The sequence below is a fragment of the Argentina silus genome (assembly GCF_951799395.1).
Source record: "Argentina silus genome assembly, chromosome: 18".
Lineage (NCBI taxonomy): Eukaryota > Metazoa > Chordata > Actinopteri > Argentiniformes > Argentinidae > Argentina > Argentina silus.
The window spans coordinates 8,553,447-8,563,955 of record NC_139672.1 but is presented as its reverse complement, the minus strand read 5'-3'; the positions used below and the strand labels follow the sequence as shown (position 1 = coordinate 8,563,955).

At 41.3% G+C, this 10,509-nt stretch overlaps 1 protein-coding gene across 1 annotated transcript; it reads left to right on the top strand.

The window, feature by feature from the left end:
* The first annotated feature begins 3,996 nt into the window (after window positions 1–3,996).
* Window positions 3,997–9,900, top strand: LOC310819023 (serine/threonine-protein kinase/endoribonuclease IRE2-like). Its single transcript, XM_083690212.1, has 7 exons — window positions 3,997–4,025; window positions 6,821–7,591; window positions 7,854–8,017; window positions 8,104–8,324; window positions 8,600–8,729; window positions 8,815–8,915; window positions 9,040–9,900. Exons 2-7 carry the CDS (start codon window positions 6,823–6,825, stop codon window positions 9,179–9,181), a joined length of 1,527 nt encoding a protein of 508 aa, XP_083546338.1. The 5' UTR covers window positions 3,997–4,025; window positions 6,821–6,822; the 3' UTR covers window positions 9,182–9,900.
* Window positions 9,901–10,509: the final 609 nt, after the last annotated feature.

Genomic DNA, 10,509 nt, shown 5'->3' with positions numbered 1-10,509 from the left:
CCATCAGCTCGTGGGTCTCCCGTTGTTAACCGCGCGAGGATTTCACCGGCAACTGTTCTCCTCAGCGCTTATTGACTCATGCGCATACGCGTATGGACGGCGATGCGCGCGCGGTACGCAGCGTATCTCTCTCTCTCTCTCTCTCTCTCTCTCTCTCTCTCTCTCTCTCACACACACACTTTGGATTGAACAAACTGATCTAGAGTCAGTCCATGCCCCAGCCCTAACCTGAACCACAATGAGTTGACCAGTGAACACTGACCCTGGACCACATTTGGGCATACTGTAATACACCACCACCACCAGACAGCCAGTCTGTTTAGTGTCCAGGCTATTGGCTCTGATGGTGGCCATAACTCAAGGCTAATGTCTGATTTATCCAGAGAGCAGATGATGTCTGTCTGCTTCTCCTAGCAGGTCACAGTCAGGCGAGGCAACACTCAGCAGCCTGGACAACAGGCAAAGAGAGAGTTCCCCTCAATAGTCTAAAGTAGCTTCTTCTCCTTGTCTCCTCTCAAAACAGATGGATGTGTGATCAGCCCTTTATGTTAGATTTAGGGGCGGGTTTCCCAGAAACATATTAATCCTAATCCTGAACGAGAGAGTACTCTCAATAGAGATTCTCCATCAAACATTGTCTTTAGTCCACCAGTAGGTTTAATCTGGGTCTTGTAAGCAGCCTTGAGTGTCCAACAGGTCGTGTTTGTTTGAACCTGGCTGTGGCTTGTACAGTACATACTGTACAATACTGATGATGGTGCAAGTCAGCTAGTCCTCACAATTGTTCATTCAATATGCAGCCTCCCCTGACCTTTAGTAAATCAGAACATCTCGAGGTGCTGTGAAGAAACCATGGTAACAGTCAGGAACAGTATGTGATTACACGGTGCCAGGTGATGTACCATGTTGTGGTTATTTAGCTGTAGCTTTAAATATCCATGGAGTTTGTGACTGTCTTAGATGTGTGTACCAGGGGAGGCTGGTGGAGGCAGAAATCAGAGAACGTTCTTTTTGTAATGCATGGAACGGAACGAGGAATGGTATCAAACACCGACCTCCACCTGCTTCCACTGGTGTGTACAGTATATAACCTGTCCTGTAGTGTGACCTGTAGATGTCCATGTTTGTGTTATTCCCCCCGACCCTTCTCTACACTTGTTGAATTCAAAGTTTCAAAGCAGAACGTTATGTCTTTAGCACCATCTAGTGACCGTGTCAGAAACTGATGAAGTCCTTCCCCAGGAGAACCAACTACTGTAAAACAATATGACAATCGGCAGTCTGAAACACCGGTTCACCTTGATTTAATTGAGCAACATTCAATAGATTTAATCACAGTTCAATCACATTTTCCCCTCATACATGGAACATTGTATCATAACATATCAGTTTAATAATAAGTGTTCAACAAAGGTTTAGTGTAGTTGTCTAGATCCAGTTTGCTTTGGGAGGTTCTCTGTGTGACATGGTCTGATGGAGGGTAGAACACAGTACTTGTTAAGAGGGCTGGGCACTCCAGGCACCAGGAGTGCACTCTGAGTCAGAGAGGAGGGTGAGTGCATCATATGGGACTCCACACTATTTACGTCTGTTTGACTAAGAGTGTCATAAGTCTTACTGCCTGACAGGTCTTTGTTCGGCGTGTTTGGTGTGCGGTGGTTTTGTCTCTGAGATTGTACTGATATTAAGGTCCTCTTGACTTTGAGGTTACTCTCTTTACTCTGCACGTTTGGAGTTTGGTGTTGTTGTCGACTCTGAGGACGGGGTTGTATCGGTGGTCGCTGGCATCCCTTGGATGATTTGGGTCTGATCACCTGACCTCTATCTTCTGGGTCATCCTGGTCCAAGGGGACGCTGCCTACCCCTGTTCTCTGGACATCCTGAGACACACAGGGGGTTGCAGTCAGATATGGGGGTCTTGTTGGACACTGGCCCCCTCCAGACCTATGGTGGGCTGTTTCAGCTGACAGGTTCACAGGATACTGAGTCAGGTCATGTTGGTTGTGATACAGGTTTTGAGTTTGGTTCCTTTCCTCATCTGGTGTTTGCTCGGGGTGTTGTCGGCGCCCCCTGGCAGACTTGGGCCTCACTGCAGGAGCTCTGGCTCCATCTGTGTCCTTCAGTACAAAACTACCTCCTTGTTGGTCCCTCCTGCAATGCCCGAATACAGCAGCACCTGAAGCAGCTGGAGAAACGGTTCCAGCTAAACATCTCTCCTCAGTTGCACCCTCAGATATGGCCATCTCCGCATGTTGCTGATTAACTACATTTCCCAGTAGCACCTGTTGGTGTGAGTCTAGGTCTGGTTGCAGGTGCTGTGGAGGTTGCCGTGCCCTTGGCCGGGCCTTGGCTGATTTTGGCCTGCAGGGCAGAGCTCTGTTGTTGTCTGCTTCCTCCAGGCCACAGGGGGAGCTGTATACTGGGATGCCTCTTGGACCTCGCTCCATGAGCTACAGAGAGTGTGTCTAAGGGAGGAGGGAGGTAGTATGGTTTATGGCACGGTTCTCAAATAAAGCACTGATAAGATAACCATCTCGCTTTTTACAGACCTCCCTATGGATACAGTAACAATAGGCATCATGAAAAGTTCCATCTTTTGTGTTTCATTACTCCTGAATGGCTAATTTTCAGTCTCATTTACTGACACAACATTGTACATTTCTCTATGCATAACTGGATTGACATTTCTGTCATGATGTCATAGTACAAAAACAAGGATTTAATGTTCACGTGTCCTTAATTTGTAGCTCAGCAAATAAAACAAACAGATGTTCCTACCTGTTTTGTATCTTGTCTTTTCACTCCAGCACCATCTTCATTATGTAGCAGAAGATTTGCTGAGTACCAAAGCTTCCTTCTTCTCTCTAACACTCTCTCTCTCTCTCTCTCTCTCTCTCTCTCTCTCTCTCTCTCTCTCTCTCTCTCTCTCTCTCTCACTCTCTCTCTCTCTCTCAGTGCCCACCTTCAAACTGCCTTGGAGACACTGTTTGTCTTCACTGCAGGTAGGTAAATAGTGTGTGTGTGTGCGTGTGTGTGTATGTATGTACTGTATGTATTGTGTCACATGCCCATTGCATTATATGGCCTAGATGCCAAGTAGTCCATACACATGGAGGTGCATTAGGACCCTGATGCCACAGCCAAGCACATAAGAGGAAGCTGGGAAGTTTGGTGAATTGATTGACAATTTGATATAATCTGGAAAAACAATGTCTCAAACCTGGCCTTAGTGGGAGTGAATTTAGCCTTAGTGGGAGTGAATTTACAGAGTGAGGTATTTGTCATTATTTGATATCAGCGAATCCCATGACTGTGAGGCATGGCTCTGAATCAGTAATGTGTATTGTGCAAGCACTGAGGGCATTAATTAAGGATAAACCTGAGAGCACATTCATGGATTTGACAACTGAAGCTACATGTACAATCACTGAACACTGTATTAGGAACACCTGTACACCTTTATTAGGCTACGTACTGCAGTTGATTCAAATTCAAATTTCTAACTTGCATCAAAGGGAACATTCCCTATATGTTGCGCACTCCAAAGTACTGTAGGCTTGGCATGAAACACTTGTTCAGCTACAAATGGCGCACATTACAACCTTTCGCACGCGAACTAGGACAGGCCAAAAATAAATAAATAAATAAAAGAGTAAATGAGCGAAGCAGCCCAATGCTCCATCTCCCCCCGCGTGGCCATTCCTCTTTTAGCCCCGTCCCCCAATTGGAACTTAGGACTTAGTATCAGAAGATAGTTCACATCCTTTTAGGGTAGAGCGGAGCATCATACTGTTCTTTGCATTCGAAATTGTCACTATTGTCTGTTCACCTCCTAGCAGGAGGTACTAGACTTTGCACTTGTACTTGTACTCTGCACAATGACAATAAAGTTGAATCTAATCTAATCTTATCTAGAGCAGAAAGCCAGGAAGTATCTTTAGTAGTAGGCTACCAGGAACTGTTTAATGCTGTCTATCTGTCTTCAGCCAAGGGGAGCAGAGACCTGCTACAAGCCAAGTGTGAAGGTTTGTTTTCCAAGTCCTTTTTAAAAAGTGGTAGCTTTATTTTACAATCCTATTGTCATTGGTACTTACTGTATTTGTTGTTCACTATGAACTTGATGGGCCACTATGTGTGTTACCATAACTTCCTTGGTTTATTACCAGGGCAGTGTTGTCTGGATAGTTTAAGACTAAACCCACTTGCAACGGAAATATGTCAGGGTCTAACTTAGGTGTAATTGGATGCATGTTGGGATATGTTCCCCTAACTTCTTTACCAAATTAGACCTAATTCAAGGTTTACAAGCATGCCAATATAGTCTACAGTAGTGCTACATGTTTTGCCCGGGTAATCAGTAGTATGTTGTATTTCTGGACTACATTAATGCTATTAAATATGTCCACATCCGTGCCAATATTGGGCAACATACTTTGTTATTTTAGTCTGTGATATTGTAGCATGTATTTCCCAAACCTACTCAATATTTTTTTCAATAAATCTTTGCTTGTTTAATGGCTTTAGAAACGTTTATTAAGCCAACTCTCATATAGGTTTACATAACCCAACGCGCCTGCCCTTGGTTGGGCAGAACTGCGTTATGCCAAGTGAAGACATCCACATTTATAACTGAACCAGGGTTATGTTGTAGGCGACACCTTTATTAGGCTACGTACTGCAGTTCATTCAAATTATTAACTTGCATTGTCACTATTGTCTGTTCACCTCCTAGCAGGATGTACTAGAGCAGAAAGCCAGGAAGTATCTTTAGCAGTAGGCTACCAGGAACTGTTTAATGCTGTCTATCCGTGGTCAGATGGTGCGCACTCCAAAGTACTGTAGGCTACCAAAGTGCAAAGTCTAGATACACGCCTTGGCATGAAACACTTGTTCAGCTACAAATGGCGCACATTACAACCTTTCGCACGCGAACTAGGACAGGTGTGTATCATAGAAATTAGCAAACACACAAACGCAATATACTCGATTTAAATAACCTCAAACCATTATCTTCGTTGCGAGTGGGATACATACAAAAAATAGAGAGTCTGCAGTCCCCAAATCAACAAGACAAGAGTCAGAAGATAGTCCTATCTCAGGAAACAAGAAGAAGAAAAAGACATTGTTAATAGTGCAGTAATTGTATTTATTTTTTATTTAGGATTTGCACACACACAATAACAAATGAAAGACAAAATGAAAGGAAAAGGCAAATTGTGCAGGGGAGGTTATACTTGTACCATAACTTCTAACATGGGTAAATTACCACATTTTAGCGACTAAAGAGGCCCGCAAGTGTGTACGTTTTGTAAAGAAAGATATGGGCCAAAAATAAAAGAAATGAAAGAGTAAATGAGCGACGCAGCCCAATGCTCCATCTCCCTCCGTGTGGCCATTCCTCCTTTAGCCCCGACCCCCAAAGTTGAAGTTCATATCAGTGATATTGTTAGAGGGATTGGCCCTTTTCAATTACAAACAAATAGCAAGTTTGGTAATTAAAGAACTGCTGTTCTCATTTATGACCCCAAGTGTCAACATATGTTGTGCAGAAATAAGGCAGGGACATAAAAACTAAAATGTTTTCAGCTACAAAAACTGTTTCTTTCCACAGACATTCCAGAGGCCATGTGAATGATGGAAGTACAGTTTAAAGCTCTATCATCTGACCAGGAATCACATCTCATTATAAAATGCATTTTGAACAGGGATATAAAGAAACTGAGGAAACTGATTAAACGCTATGACATAAATGGACAGTACAATTTATCTGGTGTGAACCTTTTGGATCATGTGACCCCTCTAATTGCTGCTGTTGTATCTGCAAATGAGGACATTTGTAAATTCCTTATAGAAAAGGGTGCTGATCCCAATGCAATGTCACGCAACGGTCGTACGCCACTGCAATATGCCTCTATGACCAAAGCCATACCTATCAGTATAGTGAAGACCTTACTTGAAGCAAAAGCGGACCCCAATTGGGATTTAAATCATACTGGTCACATACTTGGATACACTTCACTTCAAATAGCATCCCGAGAGGACAGAATGGATATCATGAGAGAGCTTATCTATGGTGGTGCATTTGTACTACCATGTTCTGCATCACTGCCTGGGTATGATGTTGTTAATAAAACACTTACCAAACATATCCATCACTTGGCTAAGAACAATGATTTAATTTCCAAAATTGAGCCTTTTTTCAGTTTTTGTAATGCATTAATCACAGAAGATCCAGCTGAGGTTTTCAAACGCTATGAATCGCTCCTGCTCGAGGAGAACCCTCAACGTCACATGACTATGATAGAGTCATGCTTCAACATGGGGGGTCCAGGTGCAGAACACTGTCTACAGACATGCATAAAGTGGCTGAGGGACTCAAAGAATCTACATATCTTCATTGAGAGTGCAAGTAAGCGTTTCAGCCAATTTTCTCAAGAAATGTTCCATATGGCTACATTGAAAGGATTGTACACCATTTTTTGTACTATGACAGTGGGAGAGATACCCTATAAGGTATCACTTGCTATGATTCCAAAACTAGTGGAACTGCTTTCTTGGAAGGGACATCCTATATTGGTCACATTATTTATGAGTACGCTCTATGTGATCACACAGAAGACAAAAGGCAAAGATGATTGGAGTGACTCCCTCATTGATGAATTGTGTCATCACATTGTCCTTTTCACACAGCTAGAAGAATGTTCCTCTGAACTGAAGATACATGCCTATGGGGTACTTGCAAATCTCATAACATGCGCCCCTAGGGTCCTCAGATCACTAGACCTTCTACCTGTGCCTGATGGACTGCTTGCTTCTGCAGACATGGGGAGGGATAACACCCTGAAAGAAAACCTGAGGAAATTGAACATCTTCTTAAAAAATCGAGAGTCTGCAGTCCCCAAATCAACAAGACAAGAATCAGAAGATAGTCCTATCTCAGGAAACAAGAAGAAGAAAAAGAAGAAAAAGAAGAGGAATGGTAAGCAAGACATGTCAGAAGAGACAGACAAACAAGAAGTCTCTGATACTCTATCTTCTCCTGTTGAAGAATCTGGCTTAGATGAAAGTGTTAAGCCATTCATTACTACCACTGACACATCACCATTACCACGCAAATGGCACAAAGTCAGCAAAAGATGGAGACCACAACTGGAAAAGCTTGTCAACAAGCGTGAAGTTGAAAGAGCAGGAAGTCTAATTTTTGATGAAGAACTCCGTATTGCAAAAGGAAGGGATGGAACTGAGGTCCTCCTAGGTCTGAGGGATGATGGCACTGAAGTTGCCGTTAAGAGAATGCTCAGGTCATTCTATCAAGATCTCAAGAATGAGGAAGAATTTCTACGTCTCCCAGAGCTTGATCACCCCTTCATTGTGAGATATGTGGACTTTGCAGAAGATAAGACATTTGGCTACCTTGCTCTTCAGCTATGTGAATACACATTGGAGGAATACATCAAAGACAACCTACTAAAAGACAAAACTCATGACTTGAAAACAATTGTGAAGCAGGTGCTCTGCAGTCTAAGTGTCCTTCATTGCCAAACGAAGATAATTCTGCACCGTGATCTCAAACCCCAGAATGTTTTGATAGGTAAGACTAAACCATATACATAAATTGTGCTTGCGATGGGAACTAATGGGAAAGTGTCAACTATTTATTACAAAACTATGAAAGCCCCAATCCGTAATTTGAAAAACAACAAAAACATCAGTGTGTCACATAAATCTGAGCGATGGGGTTGGAGAAATGTTACCAACTTTGTGAACAGCTGCTCTCATAGAATGTCATTCCTTGAGCATAAGAGATACAGTACTGTATGTCATATTGGTATAATCTGTGCATGATTTTCTAGATTCTAAAGGCAAGGCAAGATTAGCCGACTTTGGTATAAGTAGGCAACTGGCCATGGAACAAACAACTCTACATACAGGCAATGCAGGAACGAGTTGCTGGAAGGCCAAGGAAACTTTAGATGAAGTCCCTGGTGTTGGATATAAGAGGAGCACAGATATTCAGGTTTGTTTTCCATTTGAAGTTGTTCATATGAAAAAAAAGTGATATTTTGGTTACCAGATTGTTTCAATATTTGGTGTGATTTGCAGGTGGCTGGGATGTTAGTGTATTACATCCTTTCTGGTGGACAACATCCCTTTGGCAAAAGTCCTTGGTGTGAGGTTAATATTCTGAAAGGGGAGTACAACTTGGAACATGTTGAAGATGAGGTTGCAAAGGACCTGATTGAGTGGATGATCAATGAAGACCCAGAGAAGAGACCTACAGTGGAAGAGACCTTGGCTCACTCTTACTTCTGGGAAAAGGCAAAGTGAGTGCCTCCTTTGTCCAATCGACCTCATCATGACTTAAGGCTCTTGTCATAAATCCTTAAATTCCCATTAATTCAGAATGGCTAAACTTGATGTTTGAATTTACTTGAAAGTTGTTTCAACGTTACTCCATTTAATTTGGAGGCATTGAGAATATAGTAACATGTTCAATTTATAAGTATGACACATCTACAACAGATTTGATGTTTGATGTTATGGGGTAATTTCTCCCCAACTAGTTTCATACATTCAAAAGTCCACTGTTGTTTTTCAGGAGAGTGGAGTACTTGAAAAAAATGGGGAATGAGAAAGAAGCCGAAAACTGTCGTAACCCTGATCCTGAACTCGTTCGTGGTCTGGACCAAAGTGCTGAGGGGATGTCGTTCTATCAGTGGAAATCCAAGGTGAGACGGTCGTTATTTTACTCACTTTGCTGCCCCCTTCATTTATTTCTGTATTTAATAATAGTAAAATGTTTTGTGTTCACAGCTGCCACCACAGTTGATCCAGAATCTGGATAGTAAAAAGAAGCCCTACCCTGAGAACACATTGGGGTTACTGCGCTTCATTCGCAACCTCCATGAGCACTAGTAAGTATGGCAATGTTGAAGCTTTTATTAAGAACTTGAAATCCATATCCTTTGTCTCAATACTAGTATGCACTCTCATACCATTGATGGTGGCTGAATAAGTATTCCCTCTCTCTTTCCGCAGCTCTGAGGAAGCAGCCGGTGTTGACCTAATGATGACATTTCCTGATCTCTTTGGATGTGTTTACAAGTTTGCCAAGAAGCAAGACTGGAATTCAAGACCTGCTCTGAAAACAATGTTTCAAAGAGAAGACCCAAGTTCATAAATCCTGCCATCTATGTAACTTGGAGGATTACGTCTGATGAAACTGGTTCCACTCTCACACCTTTTACTATTTACGATCTGCAATATGTAGTGCTGTTCAGTGGTTATCAATGATATAGCATCACCATTATTTCTTGAGGAATATAATGTCTCAAAGACATATGAGCTCACACCGTCTGTCTTACCTCATCATAACCTAAAATATGAGGTTGTTTAATCCACTGTTTGTTTATAATGTCTTGGTAAACAGACAATGTACAGCTTCTAAATGTTTCATGTTGGACTGTTTACTGTATGAAATGACATGTCAATTTTATTGTTCATTGTTTTCCCACATTTTCTTTATAAAAATGATAGGTGATTATTATGATGAAATGACAATTGCTTTTACAAGAAAAAGAACTCCTTGGTATAATTAACTTTATTTTTTCCTAAGTATTGATTTGAAGTCTAGTATTGTGTATTTGTTTTTCAATTTTCATGTCATTACAACGTAAAATGATTATTCAGTGAAACTGCTGCCATCGTCTTTAAACGTAACATGTAAATATTGAATTGAAATATAGTTTTTTTTTGTAATCATATACAAATAACTGAATGATGTTAAGAGATTTGATGCAATGTAATGTTTTATAAGGCCTACTATTGTTTATTCTATGGAAAAACTGAATATATAAACTCTTGTTTAGCTTGATATCAAAATGAAGTCTAACAAATATGCATCGAATTTTGTTTTAATTTATCTAAGAATGGACCCTGATATTCCAACTTAATTAAGGATTACTATATGGGACCTTCTCATATCATTATTTAGAAATAATTCCTATCTGTCAGTGCTTGTACCAAATAGATTATATTTCCAATATTTAAAAAAAACTCAGGAGCTAAACCTTCTATAATCTTAGCCAAAGTAGCCAAAGGAATCAATATAGAACATCTCTGTTGTGGCCATTGACAATGGTTGAAGCCAAGGGTATTAGAGGATTTAGAATACTTTATAAATGAATGTATTTATTTGTCTATGAGGGCTCTCTCTTTGTTGTAGCCTTTGGCCCCAAATGTTTACGCATACGTCAACATTTACCCACCTGGCTCTTGACTGCTCGAACGACACGCTCCTCTATTGACAACAACAACAACAACAAAAGAAGCGGCTTATTAAAAAATATACATTTTGAATGACAGCATAGAGGAAAACAATGTGAGTAGCTTTCTAGTTAGCACATGTAGCCAAGCGTTTACTGACCAAAATGAACCGTGGCATTGGTCGACAATTAGCCGGCTAACTTTTCTACTACTACATTCCAGCAAACGTAGGGGCTGCTATAA

Bases quoted from the DNA above. Each gene is read 5' to 3' on its own strand.
- LOC310819023 (XM_083690212.1), top strand. From the start codon at position 6,823: ATGGGGAGGGATAACACCCTGAAAGAAAACCTGAGGAAATTGAACATC. The intron at 8,325-8,599 runs GTGAGTGCCTCC...GTTGTTTTTCAG, and splicing joins TACTTCTGGGAAAAGGCAAA to GAGAGTGGAGTACTTGAAAA. The intron at 8,730-8,814 runs GTGAGACGGTCG...TTGTGTTCACAG, and splicing joins TCTATCAGTGGAAATCCAAG to CTGCCACCACAGTTGATCCA.